Here is a 27613-nt window from a genome sequence, read left to right on the forward strand (position 1 = left end):
GTGTTTGATATCAAATAATTTGCACTACAGGAATGTACATTGTGTAAAAACAACATTTAACATTAAAGTATATTTAAACAATTCAATTACCCCCCCCCCCCAGCCTTGATTTAAATCGAAACTACACTTTTAGAAAAAAGGGTTCTTTGCAGAGGGATAGGGTTCGACCAAGAGCTGTTTTGATCTGAAGAACCCCTTTTGGAAGACAACGTTTCTTTGTAAGGCAAAGAGTTCCACATAGAATTATAACATCCTAAGAACCGTTTTTGGAAGAAAGGGTTCTTTGATGATTCTTTGGAAGGCAAGAAGGATTCTTCGGAAAGGCAATAAGGAATGTTTGGAAGGCAAAAAAGATTCTTCGGAAAGGCAATAAGGGATCTTTTGAAGGCAAGAAGGATTCTACATAGAACCATATATCATATTTCCCAGCATGCTCTATTTCAGGGTGATTTTTAGAATTTTTTCAAATGTGTTTTTGCATGTACATTGATTGGCTGATTAATTTTATGCTACACAAAGATAAATAACATATTTTTTGACTAAACCAATCTGTTAGTAGTTGGACTTATTGCCCACGTTAAAGAGATGGTTGTTACAGTTTAGATCATTGAGGTAGTCTCAGTATTCAATCTTCCCTAATTATGAATGAATATTGCGGGTGATAAAACATTTCACTTGTTGGATATCCTAACTCTGGCTGGATTCCATTAGGAATTACACATCACTTTGCAAGCTAGCATAATGTGAATTGCAGGCCTGAAGTGGCCTGTAAACCAGGGTTTCCTAACATCACTGTGTTAGGGTATAACTAGGCTCCTAATGAAAGGCCTCGTGATATATACATTGAGTGTACAAAACATTAGGAACAACTGCTATTTCCATGACATAGACTGACCAAGTGAAAGCTATGATCCCTTATTGATGTCAACAGTTAAAACCACTTCAAGGGGAGGAGACAGGTTAAATAAGGATTTTTAAGCCTTGAGAAAATTGAGACATGGATTGTATATGTGTGCCATTCAGAAGGTAAATGGGCAAAACAAAAGATTTAAGTGCATTTGAACGGGATATGGTAGTAGGTGCCAGGCACACCAGTTTGAGTGTGTCAAGAACTGCAACGCTGCTGGGTTTATCACGCTCAACAGTTTCCTGTGTGTATCAAGAATGGTACACCACCCAAAGGGCATCCAGCTAACTTGACACAACTGTGGGAAGCATTGGAGTCAACATGGGCCAGCATCCCTGTGGAACACTTTCGACACCTTGTAGAGCCCATGCCCTGACAAATGAAGGCGCTTCTGAGGGCAAAGGAGGGGAGGGGGTGCAACTCATTAGTAAGAAGGTGTTCCTAATGTTTTGTACAATCAGTGTATAATGTATTGTTATAATTCATTTAAAGGCTGGTGGAACCATTCATAAAGGGTTCTAGGAAGAACCTTTAGATTATAAAATGGTTCTTGGTAGGATCCTTCAGAGGGTTCTAGGTAGAACCATATACAGGGGGTTCTTTTTAAGAATCCTACATAGAGGGTTTTAGGTAAAGGGTTCCACCTAGCACCAAAAAAGGTTCCCCTATGGGGACAAACCGGAGAACCCTGTATGGTTCTACGTAGCACCTTTTTTTTCTAAGAGTGTAAACTCTGTACTGTTATGTTGGCATTCAACACAGTTAGAGGATGTCATGAAAACAAGCTTTATTTTCAAGGAACACAAAAACCCAATTGAAGACCTTAGATTTAAAAAATACAACCAGAAAATATTAGTTCAAGAAAAAACATCTTTAATGAATCAGTTGTTGTCTTTTGTACCTCAGACAGATTACATGAAAATACATTTAAGTGGACTGCAAGTATGGCAACATATTCACACATATAAACATGTATGTGGTGCATTTTGTATGTATTTATGTATATAAATATGTACAACAGAAGCACGTTACACTCAGTTAAAGTTTTGTGCAAGTGTGTTTTATATATACTAATTATATATAAAATCCCACACAAACCAAATCATATTCATGTGTGCCCACGTAATATACACAATCACACAACTACAGTTCACCAAAGATTAAAGCAACACATTGGTTGATCTGCAAAGTCCAACAGTTTCCTCCCGTCCACCAAAAATGTTTCCTTGCGGGTGTTGTGTGTCTATATGTCGCTCGGTGCCTTGAGTGAGTGTGCATCCAGTTTTGTCAGACACACACGTTAGACTATACCACCATTTCCTCTGCTCAGTGCCTCTGAGGTAGACTCAAGCTCAAGGACCTGTGATTTCCTGCTCCCACCCATTTCCTTTTTGTTTTTCTTTTGTTCGATTTTTCAACAAATGTAAGACATTCAAAAGACATAAATGAAATACTACATGTATAATATGTAGCCATGAGGTAGAAATGTTTTAAAGAACACTATAATAAAATGATTGAATAGAAAGGGAAAAATAAACAAACACGGAAACCACCAATAACATTGTTTGCCAGTTCTGGTACAAAGAAAAAAATGAAGCCAAATACATAGCAACAAAACAAAGAAAATAAGATTGGTTGAAAAGTACAATTCAATTGATTTGGTTGTGTCGAAAGTACTGTATATGTGAAGGAATGGGGTTTTTGTGCTCTCATGTACATCAGTTTAGAGAGGGCAGACTGAATTATGGGATAGACCGCGTTGTGGTCAGTCTGTTGACAGACTGCACTGCAGTTTCCATGTGCTGTTGCCGCGCTGTCACACACACACACGCACACACACACACACACACACACACACACACACACACACACACACACACACACACACACACATACAAACACACACACCTCAGCGTGTCCTTTCCTCTCCTCAGTGAGAGTGAATGGAGAAGTGAGATTCACACGCCTGGGCTGCGGGTCAAGGAGAAGGTAGGGAGACTCCATTTTCTATTTCCAGAACAAGCCTTCTAGCGATGAGCTTTTTCACATACAGCACACTCTGGCTGTGTGTATTAGTCTGGTGACACTGTATCAAGTTTGTGAAACATTTGAACATTCCGATAAATTAAAGTTTTGTGAAAGTGCATTCAGCTAATTCTTAAGTAACTCCAGAGGTAAAGCGGAGAGCTCAACATGGATGCTTTGTGTTTTAAGGTTTGTTTGTGTGTAGTTTATCAATAAAACATTGTACATTTCACCCACCTACCAATATTTTATATGAGTGAAGTATAATTTGAGTCAAAGTTTCAAAGGCCATGTAAGTGGTTATATTATGGTCATGTTACTTCCGTGGATCTACCCTTTTATCTACCCAAGAGAGAGAAATTGGAGAAGTGTTCGATCTTAAATATCCGAGCCATCATGGTCGACTAGCGAGTGTGCAGTCACAGCAAGTTACATCTAAATTCCATTGAGTGCTAAAATGGAAAAGGTATGCAAACTAGAATTGGAAATAATACCAATCAAAGGAAGAGATAAACGTTACACTAGTCACAAGTTGACAAAACAAACAAAAACAAACCAAAACGACAGCAAAATGGTACTGGCAATCTCAGTGCTCGGGGATTGCAAACCCGTGATTATTAAAGACGAGACAAAAATACACACAAAGGAATGCTATAGTGCAGCTGTTGTACAATAATAATACACCTGCGGTACTTCAACATCACCAGTGTAGTGCTTAGCAACAGTCACGTACAGAGAACAAAAGAAGAGCAACAAAATACATTGAAATGCAACACAATGAGCTATGAATCACTGTTCTGTGGGTCTTTTGGAACTGACCACAGTAGGTTGACTGAACGTTTCTTAAAGGTCCAATGCAGCTGTTTTTTTTTTTATCTCAATATCAAATCATTTCTGGGTAACATTGAAGTACCTTACTGTGATTGCTTTCAATTAAAATGGTAAAAAACCAAACAAATATAGCTCTCAGCAAAGGGCAATTTCTCAAGCAAGAATTTTGCTAGGACATCTGGGAGTGGTCTGAGTGTGGAGGGGAAAACAGAACATGTGCTGTTATTGGCAGAGAGGTTTGGAACTCTCTTTCTTATTGGTCTAATAACTAATTTACCGCATGGTGATATCACCATGAATGGCCAAAACTCCATCCCACCAAAACAGGCAGAAATTTCAGGCAGTCTTTTCAAACAGCTCTTACACTAAAATTACATTATCATAATTTTCACAATTTCCCAGTATTATTCCAACCTCATAGTGTGGAAATATAAAACAGAAAAATCTTTTTGACTGTACTGGGCCTTTAAGAGCCAGGACGAGTGTCAAATTAGTAGTATATTCACCCTGACCATGTTCCTGGGGTAATGTGTGCACATACTATACAATGAGGATGCGATTGGCCAAATATCTTAAACAATTTCTAGCTCCTACCCGCAAGCCCTTGTTGAGTCTCCTTGCAGATATGACACAACTGGATAGGTGTTTGCAATATGACCGAAAATCCCCAGAGCATTCCAGAGGTCTAGGTGGCTCTACAGCCATACTGCTGTGAACAATCCAATCATGTCAGATCTGTACATGGATAAGCCAATGAGGACCTCTAGTAAGGAACTGAAAACCGGTTTGGAATTGAGCCCCTGGTGCTGAACCTCTGACATCGGTGATGAATAAAGATGGCAGCCTTTTCTCATTCAAACTGACTCAACTGGCTGACATAGAGCAGTCATTAGCAACTAGCCATTTTGGATCTGAGGCTGTCCCCGACTGCTCTGCTGCCTCCTAGGTGAGTTAAAACCAACTGAGGTGGAACAGAAAGGATGTGTGATCCTGATGTTGCATTTATTCTGGGAAATACGGAATCACACAACTGTGTCACGGCACCGTTCGCTTTCTTTCATTTGGTTTCTGCTTCATCGTCAAGTACAGTAGTTCTATGGCTTCCTGTGGTAACGCAATAGCAACCGAAGTCCACCGTTCCATCTAAAGAGTTGTGGGTTGTTGACAACAATATAACCCACTGTACATGGTCATCAGTGCCCCATTAAAACTCCAGGTGAACAACGCTCTTGATTCAATCAATACACAAGGCAGGATCAGAAAAACACACTAGGGCATCGCATTTTCGAAAAACCTTAAAATGGAAACTGAACTCATCACCAAATTCTTCACTTAAGCACCTCCATATTGACTTATTTGTCCCGTCGTTCCAGAACTAAATCTGGTTACATTCATTTTCATCTCCTCGACCGTCTCACCTAGAAGGTTTGAGTTAACCTAACACTGTTTCTCTAGATATTATATAAATTACTAAAATCTTGGTCTTAATACTCTCAGAGGATCGTAGTGCTTATGTGTGGTGATGTCGTTGAGGTACTGTACAATTCACAAACACTTTCCTGAGTTTTTTTGCAGACAGAGGATCAAAAGAGATGAAGTGTATGGATCGGGGGTCCAGATTACTGTCACCCCCTGAGGAATACTGTTGATACTTGGTGAAATGGCAGGAGAAAAAGATCGACCATCTCCATTGGCAACCGCCACTCTAATTTTAATCTCGCTGTTGAAGTTTAAAGCTCTTAATATCAGCACATGCCATTAATGTAGATTGTGAGGCAAACAAAATCATTATACATAAAAAAAGAAATTAGAATTAAGAAAGCACCACTACAGGCACTTGGTTAGCCAACTACATTTTAGGGGACAACAACAAAGGTATATATACACACAGGGTCCTCCTCTGTCTCAAGTTGACCCCTTCAAAATGTGTAAACAATGCCTGGCTTTAGCAGTGTCAAGCATCCTAATGAAATCTCTGCTCGTTACCTGCAAAACCATCAGGTATCACTCCAACCAAGTCTCTTGATGTTTCTCCACCTCTGGTGTCAGGCCTCACGTGTGGGGGGGTTACGTCGCCCCTCTTGTGTGCCTTCCTCTCTGGTTAGCACCACAGCCAGGTCAAAGAATTCCCAACGCCTCTTTCTTGAGGACTTTCCCCCCCCGAGGTTCACTGACCGCACCCAAACATTTTGTTCCACTTGGTGTACGTGTCGATCTCTTTCTGCGATATACTGGGCTGAAATTTGCAAAAAACACTGTCAAAGTCCTGGTAGGTGAGGGGTCGCATCTGGCCTGTGGGCATGATGCTCACCGAGAGGTCCAGGCCTTGGGAGGAGGTGTGCAGCATGCCCACCAGGGCCTCCTGGCACAGCCTTGCCACGTCCAGGCCAGAGAAGCCCTCGGTGCGCTGGACCAGCAGCACCAGCTCCTCCTCACTGAGACAGTACTTGCGCTGGGACTGGGACAGCAGCTGGCTCAGCATGCGATGGCGGGACGAACTGTCCGGCAGCGGCACCAGGACCCGCCGGCCAAAGTACCGTCGCAGCCCCTCGTCCATGTCCTGAGGCTTGCTGGTGGAGCAGACCACCAGGACGTGGTTGTTGGAGTCATCGGCCGGTCCAAGGAGCAGCGCATCAAGCTGGGCCAGGAGCTCGGCCTTGAGCCGGTGAACTGGGCTCTCGTTGTTGAGCTGGGCCGACAGCAGCATGTCCACGTCGCTGATGAACAGCACTGAGGGCTGGCGGCAGCGCGCCACCAGGAAGGAGGCCCGCAGGATCTTGTCACCCTCTGCCAGCCACTTGGTGGCCAAGGTGGAGCCTCTGAGCTGCAGGAAGGGCGCCCCCAGCTGGCTGGCCATGCAGCGGCCCAGCAACGTTCGGCCCGTCCCTCTGGGGCCAAACAGTAGAATGCACCTCGGGGCTGAACCTAGGCCGCTGAACATGTCCGGACGTAGCATGGGCCAGAGAACCTCCTCCTTCAGAGTGGCCTTGGCCAGCTCCAGGCCTGCAATGTCACTCCAGTCCACCGGGGGTCCCTGCTGTAGGATCTCAGAGGTCACCATGTCCAGGAGGTGGGGGTCGCTGCTCTTCAGCTGCTCCTCAGCGGGCCGGGAGGATGAGGTCGCCCCTGTCAGGGAGAGGTGGGAGAGGTGCACGCGGTGCTCGTCCCCTTGGTCGCTTAGGGAGGGAGAGGTGAAGCTGCCCAGGGAGTCGGCCGAGCGCGAGCCACCCAGGGTGGAGGCATAGGATGGAGGGGTGAGTGCTCCGCCTGCAGACTGCTCAGAGGCCATGGGCTGCTTGTGGGGATTAAACGGCAAAGATGACTTGTCAGCGTTCCTGTCAAAACTGTTCCCTCCGCCCGCATTTGAGATGCTGCTGTCCGGTACCCTGTACATGGGGCTCTCTGCGGAGCTGCGCGCCTGGCCATAGACAAAATTTCCATAAGTGGAGTCCATCTCTCCTTGCCCTGTCATGTAGAAGGCTTTTCTCTTCAGAGAGTTGGACGAGCTGCCATTCAGAGGCGTGGGCGCGATGGGGCCGAGGTTGTGCGACTGGTAGGGGTACCCGGGGAGCGTGGAGGAGGGGGGCAGGGGGGTGGGAGCGGCGATCCCTGACGGTAGGTAGGAGGATGGAGGGGGGGCTCCCCCGGGGCTGTAGCCGGGCCCCACAGCGCTCTGGGAGGGGTACCCGGCATGGGGGTAATTGTAGCCCGAGAGGTTGGAGGATCCCCCATTGTAGGTTGGGACCAGGGAGGGGTGTGGGGGCGGAGGAGGGGGCTGCAAGAGACCGGAGCTGTGCAGCGGGGAGGTGGTGACCTGGGAGCTGTAGCCCAGGTAGGAGCCACTGTAGCTGTGGCCGTATTCCTGAGAGGATCCTGCAGAGGAGTGGAGGGCCGTGGCGGTGTGACTACCACAGCTGCTGCTGGAGTAACCAGGCTCTGTCAGGCCGCTGGAGGCCAGGCCCGGGGACGGAGAGCTGCACATACCAGCCACCTCCGCCGCCACCCCTCCTTTCCTCATGGACATCCCCTCGGGGACGCAGTAGACCCCCTCCTGCCAGGCCTCGCCCTCCCCCTTCCTGCCGTTCATCCCGGCCTCGGCATAGGAGTTCAGCAGGGCCCTCTCACTGGGCATCTCCAGGATGCCAGAATACTTCTCAGCGTACTTCTTGAGCAGGTTGGAGGCGGTGAGCGCAGAGATGTCGTCGTTGGCCCAGGCGTACTGGTATGTGCTTCCGCCGCGCTGCAGGTGACCCCGGTAAGCCTCGGCCTTGTGGGCCGGCGAGCGTGTGGTGGAGGTGATGTCAAAGTGCTGCTCCGCCCACTGCGCGTGCTCTGGGGTCCACTGCATCTTTAGGCCTGCAACGGCAAGAGCATAGAGACAGACAGGACAGTTAGGTTGGTCTTATTTATAAGACAAGGTACAGCCACTCAAAATTCAGCATCTCTTGACTTAGGCTCTCTGTCAATTGGTCTTCGTTATGCTGTCAACAGATTGATTTTAATGGCTGTGATGTGATGACAGTTTATTGGGAGTGATCAAACACTGTCATGCTTATGATAGTACGCACTGTATTTTGCTTAATCATGGAGATTCACTGCTGCCCTTTCTTCAATATAAAATCGAGAATACAACTCATGAATATGTATATGAATCTGAGCTCGGAGGTTATACAGTGGGTGGGTCATTTATGAGGTTATACACTGGGTCATTTATGACATGATTCACACATCATGATCAATAATTAACATCTATGATGACTAATGTACTACTGAGCAAAATGTGTTCTAGTTTAATGAAATGTTACATTACGTGCTACTGTATATTGAATAATAATTACTGTGAATAATAATTGTATATTTTATTTTTGACGTCCATCAGTTTCATTTAGTCAATGGCTTAAAGCGGCAATATGTAACATTTTGGGCAACCTGACCAAATTTACATAGAAATGTATTTTATAAATCTGCCATTCTCATTGAAAGCAAGTCTAAAAAGTGGTAGATCTGTTCTATGTGCGCTATTTTCATACTTTCTGTTCTTAAGCTTAGTTTTTGCGACTTTTACTTTCGGTTTTGTTCACCAGCTTCAAACAGCTAAAAATACAATATTTTGGTTATGGAAAATATATTACACAGCGGTTTAGATGGTACAATGATTCTCTATAATATACTTGCTTGTTTTGTCACATAAACTGAAATTAGGCGAAATATTCAGATTTCTGCAGCCAGGAAATGGCAGAGCGATTTCTGCAAAGTGCATCTTTAAATAAACGTAAAATATTACATTCATGAAAATGACTAACTAACGAACATTTTTGACATTTAAGTCGTCTGATTCTTTCGGCGTCTCACATTCTTTTGTTTCTAGGAACACGGATGGTAAATATGACACGAGTACTGACAGATCACATGAAGGACACCACCTCTCTGCCTTGGGACCGGGCTGGTCGCTACCAGGTTAGGACAAAATAATGCACCCTGCACAGTACAATATGACACAGACATGGCAGGTCACTCCATAATCCCTCTCTCATCTCAGGCGGCCGGAGATGGTTTCAGAGTGCGCCTCGCCTAGTGCAGCAAAGCAATCTCCCCCCGCCGTCAGTGTTCTGCTGCTTTCATCAATACACACACACACACACACCAGATCCACAGCTGGCTATGAATTACAACACCCTGTGTATGAGGTCTCTGCCATACACCGCACAGTGCCGGACTGCACCTCCACCCCGTCACCTCTCTCTCTCTCTCTGTCTCTCTGCCTTTCCATCTCCATTTTCTCCTACCTTTCTCTTTCCCTTTCTCTCTCGCACCTTTTCCCTGTCCACCATCTCTCATTACCCCCTCCCATCTTTGTCCTCATCCCTTTTTCTCTCCCCCCCCTGGCTCGTTCGCTCCATCTCACACACACTTCAGTCACCTAGCTCATTTGTTGCCTCTGAGGCTCAAGAGCCACTATTTTATATAATCCCCGAAGACTATCTGCAAACACTAACACACACACAGACACACAGTCATCTCACTATCAAAGCATGGTGCTATCAAAGGCCAGACCCACATCGTCGTAGGAGCCTCCTCTCAGATCGGACTCTGTTTGATTTGATTTAACACACAGCGGATTATGAGGATCGTTTATAACCATCCTTTCTTCAGTCTCAGTAGCATGTCTTATGAATCCACTGTCGGAGGCCCTTTAAGCACTGTATGCCTTACAATCACCGTACCACGGACGTTCCTTTTGGGTTTTTTAAGTGTAACTGGCGTGAACACACACACACACACACACACACACACACACATTCACTGACACACATCTCCAGTAGGTTCGGCGTGTCAGCGTAGCATGGTGTTTGTTTGGTAATGGAGCGGGGGAATCCCCCAGGCTCCTCTCTGATTCTCTCTCCCAGACGTCTCGCCAGACACCAGCAGCTAATTAGCAGGATGACGATTTGCTAATTGTGTTCATTTACAAGGTTTTAGCCGAGGGGAGTCTTGCCAGGGCTGGCACGCATGTCACGCTCCTTTACGTAAAGACTCTATGAAACTCGACGGAGAGAAAGGGCTTGAAAATACTTCAACCTGGATCAAATTGATCAACAAACAGCAATCAGCTAATATAATGGAACAGTGCGGTGTGTTACATGACGGTTCATTGACAGTGGTTTCTTAAAAATAACTGCTGCATGATGGGAATAATTGTTGTTATTGATAACTAATCATATAGCATCTGTATTATTTTTCTTGTTTTGTAAAACAAGTATACTTCTGCACAGTAAAATGGGTTTGGATATACAACTACAATGTTTACTCAACGTTTATTTTGGGCTTAGAGGTTCGACCCAGAAGTGAACTAATTGCCAACATGTAAAAAAGTTGAAGTTTAGGTAAGGATGGGAGTTAAAAACAAAAAGGTATTCATTTGCCAATGCAGCTCATTTGAGAATTCTAAAAACATAATGCATTTAAAAAAATTTTTAAAAGCATCAGCAGAAAATATTGTTCTAAACTCTGTGATTTTCTGGATCGTAATAATATTTGTCATGGTTAGCTAATGGAGAACGTTATATCTTGTACCCAGCAAGACATTACACCCGATAGCTATGTGGGTGGTTATTGCAGTATTTCTCACATACTTTATACTAATTGTGAGGTTCTAAAACCTCCCAACTTCCCCATTATACGATAGCTGCAATATTTGTCCAAAGTTCTAAAATACTTTGATGGCATTTCAATTTTTGGGGTAAATGTAATTTATTGGAAGAATGATCATTTCACTTGTAGATCGATAGCAGAGTATTACGTAGTTCCGAGGTTATGGTAGTAACAGTTTGGGAGGGAAAAAGACCATTCTATACTCTCTTTAAAAGATAGTATCTCTTCAATATTTCAACACAACAGTATATCTTCTTGTATCGCTCTCACAATACCCTGGTCTACCCAAACAACATCTCTCTCTCTCTCTCTCTCTCTCTCTCTCTCTCTCTCTCTCTCTCTCTCTCTCTCTCTCTCTCTCTCTCTCTCTCTCTCTCTCTCTCTCTCTTCACAGCAGCATGGTCTCTCTCCTTGGAGTGCTAGCTAGCCTCTCTCCTCACAGTGTTATTATTAACTAGAGATGCCTCCCTCCCTCCTCCCTGCCTGTGTTGGAGAATTCACAGTCTGACTCCTAGTACTGTGTACTGGGCCTTGCTCTGGGGACCACGGTTCAGCTGCCAGCATGTCAATGGAGAGAAACACACAGGAGGGAAGGAGGGAAAGAGAGGGGGGATGACAGAGGGGGAGAGGGACAAAGGGAGAGAGAGAAGCTATAGGGGAAATAGAGGGTGGGAGAGAGGGTATGCAGTGCCAACAGATACAAGCACACACATACACACACACACACACACACACACACACACACACACACACACACACACACACACACACACACACACACACACACACACACACACACACACACACACACACACACACACACACACAGAAATAAATACACACCCACACGACCTTCTACGCAGTAAAAAAAAGAAAACACATCTTCCAAATCTTCCAAATTCCAGCCCACTTAAAACAACCCCCTAACCTCCCTTTTATCACCGTAATATTAACATAGAAAACCTCAATCACCCCTATCTTATTTAAATCCATTTAGAAAACATGGAATCTTTATAATTCCATCATCAATAAAGCCAACACTTCTAAGAGACGTGTCAGGCTCCATCAGTGCCTTCATCTCTCCAATCAGGGGGTTAATGTAAAGCCACAGCATGCGTCTCAATGGGATCCTATTCCCTACATAGTACACTACTTTTGACCATAGCCCTATAGGCCCTGGTCCAGAGGTGCAGATTATTAGGGAATAGGGTGCCATTTGAGACGCATCCAGAGTGTTTACCTCCACTATGCAAATGAGGGCCAAATGATAACTTGCACTATTTAAATCAGGTAACACTGATTACTCTCCCGTTATTCAGATGAGGGCATATGAGTTTGAACTCAAGGCTTTGAACCTCATGCACTTCCACAAACACATGGAACAGGCCCTGAGACTGGCACTTGAATCATACATTGTAGTCTATGTGATGGTTAAAACATGGAATACACAAATCTATAATCTTAGAAAAACTATTATGCCACTCTAATTGAAAACATTCTCAATATTAACATCCAATGCAAGAATATGGATCACCATGAATGACCGTGTAGCAAAACTGTCAAGAGCAACTAGACTTTGATCAGGAACTGTGTGTGTGTGTGTGTGTGTGTGTGTGTGTGTGTGTGTGTGTGTGTGTGTGTGTGTGTGTGTGTGTGTGTGTGTGTGTGTGTGTGTGTGTGTGTGTGTGTGTGTGTGTGTGTGTGTGTGTGTGTGTGTGTGTGTGTGTGTGTGTGTGTGTGTGTGTGAGCGTGTGTGTGCACTCTCTAAGAGAGAGGGAGAGTGTGTGAGTCTGGCTGAGCATTAATGCACTCATCTGCAACAACATCCAACCACATTTGGATACGTCCAGAGAGCATCAAGGCATGTCTGTGTCTTTTCTGTCCGTCATATAGAAGATCAAATCAGACTCATTTCTGCTTCTGGACATTGGCATCAACGCGACTGTATATTAGAAAGGGGTGTGTACGTGTGCGTGTGTGTCTGTGAGTGTGGAGTAAACAGGTATTCAGAAAGCACTAATGAGCTCTTTGAAGTCCGTCTGCTGTCTGATTCTGCACAGAGAGTGTGTGAGCGGACTACCTATTTCAGCCCTGTCATAATTCAGATCCATGCGTTTACAGAGACAGACGTGAACAAACACACATCCAAAGACCCTTCTCTTCCGACGAGTCGTCTTGCATTATGCACGCCAAACAAGTTACGCCGCAATATATTCAGAACATGTTCAGCAGCGGGTTTTGAAATTAAATGTGGTGAAAGACTGAATTTGTGGCAGCAACTGATTGACAAGTGATCTAACTTCATCAAATGAGAATAAGAGACCAATTAAATTTCATGAGGAAATGGTCACAGCAATTACTGAAATAGAGCAGAGGGCATCATTTAACCTCGAATTCAGCGAGATATTGTGTGTGTGTGTGTGTACGTGCGTGCGTGCGTGTGTGTGTGTCACCTTGTTAATGAGGCTGCCACATTGACACTGTTACTAAGCCAGTGGCGATGCCGTATTGGCACGCTACCTGCCGTGTAAAATAATGTGATTAAGCCCTCTAAAATGCAATTAATTAAGTAATTAGTCGTGAATGAGTGTCAGACACTGCAATCAAAATTGCTTCAGTGTTTTGGTTAATTGATTGAACCGCTGCACTTACAAATACTGATGTCAGGTCCCTAAGCTAAGAAGTTACAGTTTGACTCTTAGCGTACGACCCAGCTATAACATTGCATCAATGTTGTCATCCAGATTCCTAAACGCTTGTGTACTTCTAATGAAGGTAACTATTGTCTGGTGGCCCACTAATACTCATAGTTCTGTTCAGAAATGTGGGTACCTGTATACAATAGATTGTCAGGCAAAAAACTCCACTTAAAATCAAGCTGCCTGTTTATAGAGCTTGAAACAGAAGAGAAAGCAAGGACTTGGGAGTCTGGGGTTCAACCTCAAAGACAACAGAACAAGTGAAGTTATATTTGAAGTATTTGTTTCTCTTCTGTTGGTATGTAAATGCGGGATTTAAAGAGGTACTTTGTGTCTGAGAAGATGGAGCGGAAACACCTCACGTGAATGTTTAAATTCCAATGTCTGAGGATTAGATCATTTCATCCCAAAAATATTATCTGTCACTCCATAGATCCCTTCCAAAACAGAAATATATATATATATATATATATAAAACAAAATTAAAATAAAATAGCTTGAACCCAAAGCCTGACAAATTAGTTACGAACCCCCACAGACCAAGCAAAGACCAACCCCCCCCCCCCATTTCTTCTGAAACTGTAAAGATAAACAAAAACCAAGCGTTGCCGTCTTTGAAGCACGCATTTTGAAGCCCAACCGCTGTTCGGTGGCCTACCATGACAACAACTAGACTGAGGGAAAACAACAACAAAAACAGAGCGAGTTAAAAGCGCAGACAGCGAGCAGTGACTTTCCACTTCCAACACAGACACAAAAGATAAGCTGTCATCATCGAAAATGAGATTTTATATTAAAAAACGTATAACACCAACTGGAATTCAGGAAATTCTGAGTGACGGGTCATTTTAGAAAATCCGACAGATATCCTTTAAATATTCCTAGTAATTTGGTGATCCCTCATCCCTACTAATTCTCCCTCACGTTATGGATTTGCTCTAGAAACTATAACCCGGCGGCTTTCAGGGATAGTTAAAGTGATAGTTCACTCTCCAGTAAAAGTTTGCCAGATGTTTTCAGACCTTAAAAGTGAGCTAATGTTGCGAAGAGTCCATGTCCCATGACAATACAGACACTTTTGATTACTCCATTGAGCACTAACAAATCTATCTAGGCAAATATAGTGACACTTTCCCCTGAGCTGTATAATGAAGTGACACTGGATAAATTGCCTTTTACTAGACCTACTATCAGAGCTCTGGGTTAAACGGAGAGCGCAGTTAAACAAATGCTCCGGATCAAGGAAATTGTGCATGGCTTCACGTGTCAGTCAGGGAGGAAATTGAGAGATATTCAGAGTGAGCTCTAAGCCGGGGCCGCGGCGGCGACACGGGGACGCTAACGCCCTAGCGCCTCGCCATTCATCTTTAATGCAGTCGGGGCCTGTCATTCAGACAGTCCATTTCCTGTGACTGGCGCACCGTGCCTAATCACCCGGTTATACCCACGATGGCGCTCTCAAAGACACAACACACACATACATAAACACACACTGGGCCTGTAGCCCACTGAGACAAGACACCAGATCATTTTAACCCAGTGTTAACACCGACAATGCCTTTCACCGCTGTTAGCCAACATAATGACCCCCCCCTTACTCCTCCCTCGTCTCCAACACATACCACACACACGAACACACACAAACTGCAATCCTGCAGATTCATCTTAACAAGCATGGACATGTCCTAATACGTCCCCAGAATGTGCTGACATTCTCAGGACGGTAGAAAAAACAGGGCTCATTTAAAACAGTAAGCCACTGCTGAGGGACCTCATCTACATATATTCTAAACCTGCTAGAGGTGATGGGATCCTCCTGGTGGCGTAGGCCAGGACTTTGTTCCAAATGGCACCCTATTCCCTATACAGTGCACTACTTTTCACCAGTGCTATATGGGCCCTGTTCAAACCTAGTGCACTTTATAGGTAATAAGGTACCATTTGGGAGGGGCCCAAGATCTCCTTTATTTAGGGGTCCTGCAGGGGTTAACACAGGGCTAGGTGGTATTGACACACCCCAGCCTGGATCTATACCGGCGGTGCCACTGCGACTTTGTTTACCTGCTTGTTAAGTAATTAAAATAGATTTCAGACTGAAGGCCCTAATCCTTTTAGAAACCACATTGATTGGACGACCGGCAGAGGAGAGTCATTGTGTCATTCAGTTCAACGTTTATTTTTTAACACAGGTGGAGTGTGTGTGTGTGTGTGTGTGTGTGTGTGTGTGTGTGTGTGTGTGTGTGTGTGTGTGTGTGTGTGTGTGTGTGTGTGTGTGTGTGTGTGTGTGGGCACGTGCGTGCCTACATGTCTATGTGCACTGTGTGTTCCTCGTGAAATCGAAACTTGGAAAAGTCCTCGACGTGGAGGACGTCATAAAGGGACTGTGGACTTTGAGGGGGTGTAGTAGAAAGGCAGCGAGAGAGGCCCACCTACAGATAATGGAGGGGAAGGCTCTCACCTCATCTAAAGCTGTCTGTCTGCGTAAATAAAATGAGATAATTATTGAGTGAACAAGCGGCGAGACACTAAACGTCGCGAGGCGCACTCTTTTTTTACCGCTGCGGTCGGTAAATCAACGCAAACAGGGTACTTTCAGACATTAAGTGCCCGCTAAGCACAGTAGATGCATCATATTTCAAGAGCGCTGCGTTTGTGTGGGTGAGGAGGCAGGGAAATGGAGTGTGATGGTTATCCATTACCTTATACGGTGTTGGACGATGATCATTTTCAAGTGACTCATTTCTGGAAGTACCATCTATTGGGTGCTTGGGGAGAGAAGACTTTGATAGGTAATCCAAAATAACTATTCACAGGGTTGTTACCACGGCAGCACAAAGAGACACTAGAAGAGAAAGGCTCTTTCCCCGCTCATTATTCTAATGTACTAGTCAGAGAATAATCAACACGACGACGCGTACAAACGCAACAAAATCACAGAGCAGGCCATTGGATTCACGGTCCGTAGGTACTAAATTAGACTCAATATCAACATATGCATACATCTCATTGTCAAATCAAATGTATTTGTCCCAAACACAATTTACAGCAGGTATAAAAGATTCAGCGAAATGCTTATGTCCTAGCTCCCTTAACAATGCAGTACATTAACCAGTGATCAATAATAACAATACAGTACATTAACCAGTGATCAATAATAACAATGCAGTACATTAACCTGTGATCAATAATAACAATGCAGTACATTAACCAGTGATCAATAATAACAACGCAGTCCATTAACCAGTGATCAATAATAACAACGCAGTACATTAACCAGTGATCAATAATAACAACGCAGTACATTAACCAGTGATCAATAATAACAATGCAGTACATTAACCAGTGATCAATAATAACAACGCAGTACATTAACCAGTGATCAATAATAACAACGCAGTACATTAACCAGTGATCAATAATAACAACGCAGTACATTAACCAGTGATCAATAATAACAATGCAGTACATTAACCAGTGATCAATAATAACAATGCAGTACATTAACCAGTGATCAATAATAACAACGCAGTACATTAACCAGTGATCAATAATAACAACGCAGTACATTAACCAGTGATCAATAATAACAAGGCAGTACATTAACCAGTGATCAATAATAACAATGAGAAGAGTCCAAAATTGTAGATGTAATAGAGGTATTTGTACATGAATAATGGACTGGATTTACACTGTATTTACTAATATTAAGTGGGTAGTGAGATCAATAGTATATAATAGAACAGCAGCGTTGACTGTGTGTGTGTGTGTGTGTGTGTGTGTGTGTGTGTGTGTGTGTGTGTGTGTGTGTGTGTGTGTGTGTGTGTGTGTGTGTGTGTGTGTGTGTGTGTGTGTGTGTGTGTGTGTGTGTGTGTGTGTGTGTGTTTGTGTGTATGTGTTTGTGTGTAAGGGTTGGATATGTGGGTAGTCAGTGCAAATAATTTCTATGGTCCATATACAGTCTCTCCGGTGCAAATAGTCTCTAATGTGCAGGTCTGTGCAGGGAGACAGCTAGGTTGAGTTTTTCAGCATTCTGATGGCCTGGTGGTAGAAGCTGTCTCGGAGACGATATTCCAATACCACTTTCCGGATGGTAACAGAGTGAAAAGTCTGAAGCTCGGGTGAATGGAGACCTTGATGATCTTTTGGGCCTTCCTCAGGCACCACCTGATGTAGATGTCCTGAAAGGCAGGAAGGTTGCCCCAAGTGATGTATTAGGCCCTCTATATGGCCTTCTGGTTTAGGGCGAAGCAGTTGTCGTACCAGGAGTACCAGGCTGTCGAATGTGCAGCTGTAGAACTTCATTAGGATCCCAGATCCCATCCCGAATTTCTTCAGGCACCTACGGTGGTAGTGTAATTGGACCATGTCAGGTTCTCTGTGATGTGGACGCTGAGGAACTTGGAGCTTTTGACCCTCTCCACTGCAGCCCTGTCAATGACAATAGGGGAGGGTTCCTCCCCCTGTTTCCTGTAGTCCACGATCAGCTCCTTGGTTTGGCTGACGCTGAGGGAGAGGCTGTTTCCCTGGCACCACAGGGAGCAGAGGAGGGGGCTGAGCATGCACCCATGGGGGGCCCCGTGTTGAGGGTCAGCGTGGCAGAGGTGTTGTTGACTACCCTCACCACCTGGGGTCTGCCTGTCAGGAAGTCCAGGATCCAATTGCAGATGGTCCTCATACCCAGGGCCTTGAGCTTAGTGTCAAGCTTGAAGGGGACTATGGTGTTGAACGCTGAGCTGTAGGCAATGAACAGCATTGTCACATAGGTGTTCCTCTTGTCCAGGTGGGATAGGGTAGTGTGTAGCGCAATGGCGATTGCGTCATCTCTGGATCTGTTGGGGAGGTATGCATATTGGAGTGGGTCCAGGGTGTCAGGTAAGGTGGAGCTGATGTGGTCCTTGACCTGCCTCTTGAAGCACTTCATGACGACAGAAGTGAGTGCTACAGGATGTTAGCAGTTTATGTTATTCTTCAACAACACAGACCCCAAAGCAAATCAGGGGGAGAAAAATAGATTTATTCAAAGAGAACAAATCATAGTTGTTATGCTTGAAAGTGGATGTTCGCTGTTCATTCTTTCCTGTTCTCGTTGTTTCTCCACTGAGACAGGATGTAGTTTATACCGACGCCTAGCCTGTGGTTGACTAATTAGAATTCACTGCAGTAAAATTGGGCCAATGGCCAAATACAAAGTTTCCTGTTTCAGGCTTCAATGTATAGATAGTTTGGACCAATGAGAACTTGCCACACGCAGCTATGAGTCCTGAACTGGAAGCCTAATTCTAAACAGATGTTGAACTGAAAAACAACTAGTTCCATTGATCTCTAGTTCTCTGCGCTTTGTATTTATCGTTGAATATTCTTACAAGGGCGATAGTAACTTAGGTGGGTTGCCTTAGTTTGCTTGGGTAAAGGGACAATGACGGACATCTTGAAGCATGTGGGCACCACAGACTGGGACAGGGAGAGGTTTAACACTCCAGCCAGCTGGTCTGCACATGCTCTGAGGACGCGGCCGGGGATGCCGTCTGGGCCGGCTGCTCTGCGAGTATTCACATGCTTGAAGGTCCTACTCACATCAGTCACAGAGATTGAGAGTTCAGTACAGCAGCAGGGGCCTCGTAGAGGGATCAGTGTTGATTTCCTCGAAACGAGCATACAGTAGAAGTTGTTTAGCTTGTCTAGTGGAAAGGCATCTGTGTTCGCCGTGCTGATAGTTTTCCCCTTGTAGTCCGTAATGGTTTGTAGTCCTTGCCACATGCGTCTAGCATCAGAGCCGTCTAAATGCAATCCCTGTACTGTCTTTTTTCCTCTTTTGATTTATTTCTGGAGGTCGTAGCTGGTCTTTTTGTATTCATCCATATTCCCAGAAATCCAAGTTGAATGCGCTGGTTCGCTCTCTCAGTTTTGCACGGATGTTTCTATTGAACTACAGTTTCTGTTTGGGATATGTGTCAATAGTCATTGTTGGGATAACATCCTCTATGCATTTCCTGATGAACCCTGTGACTGAGTCTGTGTACTCGTTGATGTTATTGTCAGAGGCAACCCAGAAAATTTCTCAGTCTTGTAGCATAAATTCTGATTGGTCAGACCAGCGTTTAACAAATCTTACCATGGCTTTTCCTGCTTTCATTTTTGTTTGTAGACTTGCAGGATCAGAATGAAGGTGTGGTCTGAAGGGGGACCAACTTATTTTTCCTGTAAGAGGCAAGAGATGTGTTGGTGGAATTTTGGGAGAACTTTCCTTAGATTTATTTTGTTAAAGTCCCCTACAACGAATGTGGACTCGAGATATGCTGTTTCTAATTTGTTCATATTCCTGTGTGATTCCTTGAGTGCAAGTGTGGTGTCGACTTGAAAAATATTGTTCATGGAAATCAAATGTCAATTAAAGCCAATTTGGTACATTTCACGTACAAGAAATACCTACAATTACTTACTATTATCTTCATTTGAAAGAGTTTTGTCACATAACTTTTAACTTTCTGACAACAGTGGAACCAGAGTTTCCTCTTGAATGGTTATTGAACACCAGCCACTGATGCATCACTTTGTTGTCACTGGCTTTCTGTTTGTGTGTGCTGCGGCAGGCATGGTAACGTTAAGCTTTTGACAGACGAGCCAGGCATGGCTGTCAAAGTGACACTGTTTGTGAATGAGTGAGTGTGCGTGCGTGCGTGCTTGTGTGCATCGAATGCATGCGCTTCTTGATAGTGGTTTGTGTCAGAATAATTTCTACACTGCCATAGCCAACAGTGCAAACCCCTCCAACAGAGACAGGAGTCACCAGTTAAGAGCTCTGCTGCTGCTAATTATCTGACGATAGCCACCCTGACAATCCTCCAAAAGAGGAAAAGGCGGGCGACCGTGTGTTGGTGAGATGGGGGTCAGAGAGGCCCGCTCCAAACAGGAGTTGGCTCAGATTAAAAACTGCTGTCAGCAGAACACAGCCCGTCTCTACTACTGAACAGCACCATTCTGAAATAACCCCAACCTCCATATTGAACTGTAAACGCATGGGATCAGTTTGGAAGTCAAAGGTGTTAAGTCTTTCACACTTCACATCAGGCACTGCCAGCTCAGGCGGGTTTTTCATCCAACAAAAATCTACATGAAGGCATACCGGCACACCAAATAAAAGGACATTATTGACAGTTTGCAATTATTTCATTCATGCCTGAAATTATATGGAACAAGAAAAATGTGTTTACTTTACTATATTGCTAATAATATTTTACAATTTGGTAAAACATGACGAAAACCATTGGTTAACTCCAGACTCATTTGGAGTCTAAAATACCTCTACTTTGAATTCAATGTGGATTTCATTCTGGTGGAATTCACACAGGTTGTCTAAACACTCAAACAGTGGATCAATATGGCCATCGATCTGTGGCATTGAGACTGAGCCAGACGTGTCGAGGGGGCAAGAGATTCTCACTAGCGTTCCCCAGTCTACCTCTGAGGAGCCGCAACACACACACACACACACACACACACACACACACACACACACACACACACACACACACACACACACACACACACACACACACACACACACACACACACACACAGGCATTGCCATGTGGCGTCTCTGCAGAGGATTCTCCCTGAACTGTCACTTATTTTCAGGATGCACATCTCTACTTGCACATTCATCTTCTGCACATCTACCATCCCAGTGTTTAATTGCTATATTGCAATTACTTCGCCACCATGGCCTATTTATTGCCTTAACTTACCTCATTTGCACTCACTGTATATAGACTTTTTGTTTTCTTTTTTCTACTGTATTATTGACTGTCGAATTGCTATGACTGTCGAATTGCTATGCTTTATCTTGGCCAGGTTGCAGTTGCAAATGAGAACTTGTTCTCAACTAGCCTACCTGGTTAAATAAAGGTGAAATAAAATTAAAATAAAACACACACACACCCCCCCCCTCACACACACACTCTCAAAATATAAATAACTCCAACCAAACTACACCACACATATTTCAGTCTCTTTGCTCCCGAGACATTTCTGCCTTTGGAAGTTAGAATGAGCTGTTAGTTTGACTCTATGAGGACATCCATTACAGTTCTCTGAGTGAATATCAAGCCAGCTAGGCAGTCAGCGTAACACCGTCACAGGTTCTCAGACTGAACTGACGCCGTCGATTCCTTTGAATAATTCATCGGGACTGAGTGATAAGATGGCCTCTGATGCAGCTCTGAGTCTTAGGGGTAGATTTGGAAAAGTCCAAACTTTACAAGAACCAGCCCGTGACTGACTGAGCAATATATATTTCAGACAACTCACTCATGATATCACACCACAAGAAGAGGAAAGACCCAGATACTTGCTTCATTTAAAATAAAAATATCTTAGTGTCTTATTGTCATTATTTCATCTCTTATCCTTTATTTTCCCTTTTGTTTTGCAATAACTTTTTAGTATTACATCAAATTAGTGGGGAGGAAATCAAAAAATCGTTATTGTAAGTATAATTACAATTGACAAAAAGAATATCAATCATCGCTAATTTCCATTTCACAGAGAGACCAGGTTAGTCAATTCCTCAAACAATTTCCAGACAGGTATTTGGAAGCATCAAACTAAACAGTCAAAACCACGGCGATTACAAAACGCCTACCCCCTCCTTAATATGGCATCTCGGCGGTTGGAGCGTGATGGGGGGTAGCAATAAGCCAGACGGTGTCTCAGAGGAATAAGAGAGAGCAGATTTAATGTAATCATAAGGGAAGCTCATCTTTCAGGGAACAGTAATAATGAGCAATCAATAAGGGCCCTAACAGAGTTAGAGAGAGTGCCTGACAGCAGCTGTACGCCTGTTAACAGGCAGTGTCTGCTCTCATATTACTGGGGTGGGTGCACCGTGACACACACACACACACACACACACACACACACACACACACACACACACACACACACACACACACACGTGCACGAGCACACATAAACACACACACCTCTGGTGACACCCCCCAGCAGGGTGTCAGTCTCTATCGATCTCTGACTTTAATCACATTCACCGTTAATGTACCAGAAAGGTGTTAGAGTGGTCTAAGCTGTACTACAGATAAACCAGTGTAAAGCGGATATTAGGACCACACTTTTCTTGTGAGCGCCGTCAAACGTTTGACCAGTATCTCACTTCAAAAAACAAGGACATTGATTTGAATGAGAACGCCTGAAATGGCTTGGTAATGGTCAAAGTGAAAGAGTGCAATGAACCTCAACGGTGCTGAGGAGATGACATCATTAGCTTCGGTGAAAATATCTGACCCTAAATCAGTTGCTATGGGCAACGGCTACCTCCTTCCTCTGGACAACACAGTACTGCAATAAGTCAGTCATCTCCTACCTTACTGTGATCACACTTTCAGACAGTCAGTGAGAGAGAGAGAGAGAGAGAGAGAGAGAGAGAGAGGAGGCTAACAGAAAGAGAGAGTGAGAGGGTGAGCGAGAGAGAGAGAGAGAGAGAGAGAGAGAGAGAAAGAGAGATAGAGAGGAAAGGAAAATAAAGGAAAGGAAAGGAAATGCGACACACCACACTGACACTCACACTTGACTGACCCTCCAAGACCACGTACACATTAACCCAATGACAACATGCTAGCCCAGGTAGCCTAGCTCTACACATTAACCCAATGACAACATGCTAGCCCAGGTAGCCTAGCTCTACACATTAACCCAATGACAACATGCTAGCCCAGGTAGCCTAGCTCTACACATTAACCCAATGACAACATGCTAGCCCAGGTAGCCTAGCTCTACACATTAACCCAATGACAACATGCTAGCGCAGGTAGCCTAGTTCTACACATTAACCCAATGACAACATGCTAGCCCAGGTAGCCTAGCTCTACACATTAACCCAATGACAACATGCTAGCGCAGGTAGCCTAGTTCTACACATTAACCCAATGACAACATGCTAGCCCAGGTAGCCTAGCTCTACACATTAACCCAATGACAACATGCTAGCCCAGGTAGCCTAGCTCTACACATTAACCCAATGACAACATGTTAGCGCAGGTAGCCTAGTTCTACACATTAACCCAATGACCACATGCTAGCCCAGGTAGCCTAGCTCTACACATTAACCCAATGACAACATGCTAGCCCAGGTAGCCTAGCTCTACACATTAACCCAATGACCACATGCTAGCCCAGGTAGCCTAGCTCTACACATTAACCCAATGACAACATGCTAGCCCAGGTAGCCTAGCTCTACACATTAACCCAATGACAACATGCTAGCGCAGGTAGCCTAGTTCTACACATTAACCCAATGACAACATGCTAGCCCAGGTAGCCTAGCTCTACACATTAGCCCAATTACAATATGATAGCCATGCTAGCCTAGCTCACACCCAATTACAAATCAAATCAAATGTTATTGGTCCCTAGACATATTTTGCAGATGTTATCACAGGTGCAGTGAAATGCTTGTGTATCTAGCTCCAACAGTGCAATATACGTAACAATACACACAAATCCCCAAAATAAAAATGAAGAAATAGAACAAGCAAGCAGTCAGAGTTGAGAGTATTTTTTATTTAACCTTTATTTAACTAAGCAAGTCAGAACAAATTCTCATTTACAATGACGGCATAGGAACAGTGGGTTAACTGCCTTGTTCAGGGGCAGAACGACAGATCTTTACCTTGTCAGCTCAGGGATTCAATATAGCAACCTTTCGGTTACTGGCCCAACGCTCTAACCACTAGGCTACCTGCCGCCCTGAGTTATATATAAATATATACAGTGTATATAATGTTGTGTATAGACCGTATGGACAGTATATGAATACCAAAGGTGTGTACAGCAGTAGTTATATAGAATGAGCCTTGACTAGAACACAGTACATAGATATGAAATGGGTAAAACATTATGTAAACATTATTAAAGGGACCAAGTGTTCAATGACCATGTACATAGGGCAACACGACACATGTACCTGTGTGAGCAAGGCTTGCTGGGCTAGCATGTTGTAATCCACTTCGGGTACCTGTGTGACCTGGAGGATGGAGCAACATGCTAGCCCAGCTAGCCTTACTCACACAGGTACCTGTATCATGTAATACTCTTCCCAGTGTGAAATAGTTCTCAATCGTTTTGATTGTGTTCTGATTGTGACGTCATGCTGTATAATATCTCCCAGCGCGAAAATGTTCCCAGTTAAATAATTGCTCGCACATCTCTTTATGTGGATGGCTGAGCTCGTCTCTTTACGTGGATGGCTGAGCTCGTCTTTTTATGTGGATGGCTGAGCTCGTCTCTTTACGTGGATGGCTGAGCTCGTCTCTTCATGTGGATGGCTGAGCTCGTCTCTTCATGTGGATGGCTGAGCTCGTCTCTTTACGTGGATGGCTGAGCTTGTCTCTTTACGTGGATGGCTGAGCTCGTCTCTTTACATGGATGGCTGAGCTTGTCTCTTTACGTGGATGGCTGAGCTCGTCTCTTTATGTGGATGGCTGAGCTCGTCTCTTTATGTGGATGGCTGAGCTCGTCTCTTTACGTGGATGGCTGAGCTCGTCTCTTTACGTGGATGGCTGAGCTCGTCTCTTTACGTGGATGGCTGAGCTCGTCTCTTCATGTGGATGGCTGAGCTCGTCTCTTCATGTGGATGGCTGAGCTCGTCTCTTCATGTGGATGGCTGAGCTCGTCTCTTCATGTGGATGGCTGAGCCCGTCTCTTTATGTGGATGGCTGAGCTCGTCTCTTCATGTGGATGGCTGAGCTCGTCTCTTTATGTGGATGGCTGAGCTCGTCTCTTCATGTGGATGGCTGAGCTCGTCTCTTCATGTGGATGGCTGAGCTCGTCTCTTCATGTGGATGGCTGAGCCCGTCTCTTTATGTGGATGGCTGAGCTCGTCTCTTTATGTGGATGGCTGAGCTCGTCTCTTCATGTGGATGGCTGAGCTCGTCTCTTCATGTGGATGGCTGAGCTCGTCTCTTCATGTGGATGGCTGAGCTCGTCTCTTCATGTGGATGGCTGAGCTCGTCTCTTCATGTGGATGGCTGAGCTTGTCTCTTTTTGTGGATGGCTGAGCTCGTCTCTTTTTGTGGATGGCTGAGCTTGTCTCTTTATGTGGATGGCTGAGTTCGTCTCTTTATGTGGATGGCTGAGCTCGTCTCTTTATGTGGATGGCTGAGCTTGTCTCTTTTTGTGGATGGCTGAGCTTGTCTCTTTTTGTGGATGGCTGAGCTCGTATGGATGTTTCTCTCACACCCTGCCTCGACCTCGAGAAACTGTTCTGTGGGAATGCACATTTGCTTCACACATCTGCCAATCAACGATGGCCAGGAGTATTGTCTCTGACCAATCAGAAGCTTGTTGAGGCGTGAGTTCAGCATATAAATACCCGGACTCACGTGTCAAAGTGCTGAGGGTTGATGTGAGAAGATATTTTTTGCGATTGGGCACTACGTTTTCGATTGACAGTGCATATATTTGTTTGTTAGTTAGTTAGCTAGCTGTACAAACAAAGTAAAACAGCACACCTCTGAGAACAAGTCATCTCTACCAGTTTACAGCTAATTATGCTAGCTATCTAAATCAAGGGCGAGGAGGTGTGAGAGAAACATCTGCACGAGCTCAGCCACCCACAGAGGCGCGCGTGCAGTTATTGACTGGGAACATTTCCACGCTGGGAAGATTTGTACAACATGACTTCACAATCAGAACGATTGAGAACTATTCCACGCTGGGAAGATTTGTACATGACAACACGCAGTGAATTACAACATCCTAGCCCAGCTAAACTAGCTCACACAGGTACCTGTAGTGAATTACATATAACATTTTGCAATGGGCCTTATTATAGGACAACAACCACCCAAGCCACTGCCTGTTCACACTGCTATCATCCAGAAGGTGAGGTCAGTACAGGTGCATCAAACTGGGACCGAGAGATTGAGAAACAGCTTCTATCTCAAGGCCATCAGACTGCTAAACAGCAATCACTAACTCAGAGAGGCTGCTGCCTACATTGAGACCCAATCACTGGACACTTTAATAAATGGATCACTAGTCACTTTAAATAATGGCACTTTAATAATGTTTACATACCTAACATTACTCATATCATGTATATACTGTATTATATGCCATCTACTGCACCTTGCCTATGCCGGTCGGCCATCGCTCATCCATATACTTATACGTACATATTCTCATTCACCGCATTAGATTTGTGTGTATTTGGTAGTTGTTGGGGAATTGTTAGATTACTTGTTAGATTTGTGTGTATTAGGTAGTTGTTGGGAATTGTTAGATTATTTGTTAGATATTACTGCACGGTCGGAACTAGAAGCACAAGCATTTCGCTACACTCGCATTAAATCTGCTAACCATGTGTATGTGACAAATAACATTTGATTAGATTTTTTTATAGAGGTGGGGACAACTTTAAACGGTGTATTAAATGAGCTATTCAAACATATTCCTAAATTGACTTCAGCCAAGAGAAATGAGGCTATGAGACAGTGTCCAACATGGGAATCTCTTAAGATTACTTTTGTTTTCTATCCCACAGCACCACACATCACTGAGCCAGCCTGTGTGTATGTGTGTGTGTGTGTGTGTGTGTGTGTGTGTGTGTGTGTGTGTGTGTGTGTGTGTGTGTGTGTGTGTGTGTGTGTGTGTGTGTGTGTGTGTGTGTGTGTGTGTGTGTGTGTGTGTGTGTGTGTGTGTGTGTGTGTGTGTGTGTGTGTGTGTGCATTAAGCCTGGGTAAACTACAGCCCTCTCTCCCTGGGGAGCACTTACTCACTCCAAGAAAGCAGAGCTGGAGGATGGAGCTAAACAAGGGTTCATTGGCCAAAATATCTCCTCTCCACACACACACACACACCCACACCCACACACACACACCGCACACACACACACTTTCCCGTAAGCAATATCCCCTGAAGCACTCATCCACTGAGAATAGCCAAACAGTGGTAGAGCGAAGAAAAGACAGCAAGAATGAATGGAAAC

At 44.4% G+C, this 27613-nt stretch overlaps 1 protein-coding gene across 2 annotated transcripts in view; it reads right to left on the reverse strand.

Moving 5' to 3' along the window:
• Positions 1-1759: 1759 nt before the first annotated feature.
• The window catches only part of LOC123723987 (fidgetin), a 36977-nt gene continuing 11123 nt past the window's right edge, over positions 1760-27613 (reverse strand). For both annotated transcript variants that reach the window (XM_045698903.1, XM_045698904.1), the window contains one exon: positions 1760-8119. In XM_045698903.1, coding sequence (XP_045554859.1) covers positions 5931-8119 — 2189 coding nt within the window. In that variant the 3' untranslated portion in view covers positions 1760-5930. The remainder of the gene's footprint in view (positions 8120-27613) is intronic.

Source organism: Salmo salar, chromosome ssa17, assembly GCF_905237065.1.
Source record: "Salmo salar chromosome ssa17, Ssal_v3.1, whole genome shotgun sequence".
In the NCBI taxonomy this organism is placed as follows: Eukaryota; Metazoa; Chordata; class Actinopteri; order Salmoniformes; family Salmonidae; genus Salmo; species Salmo salar.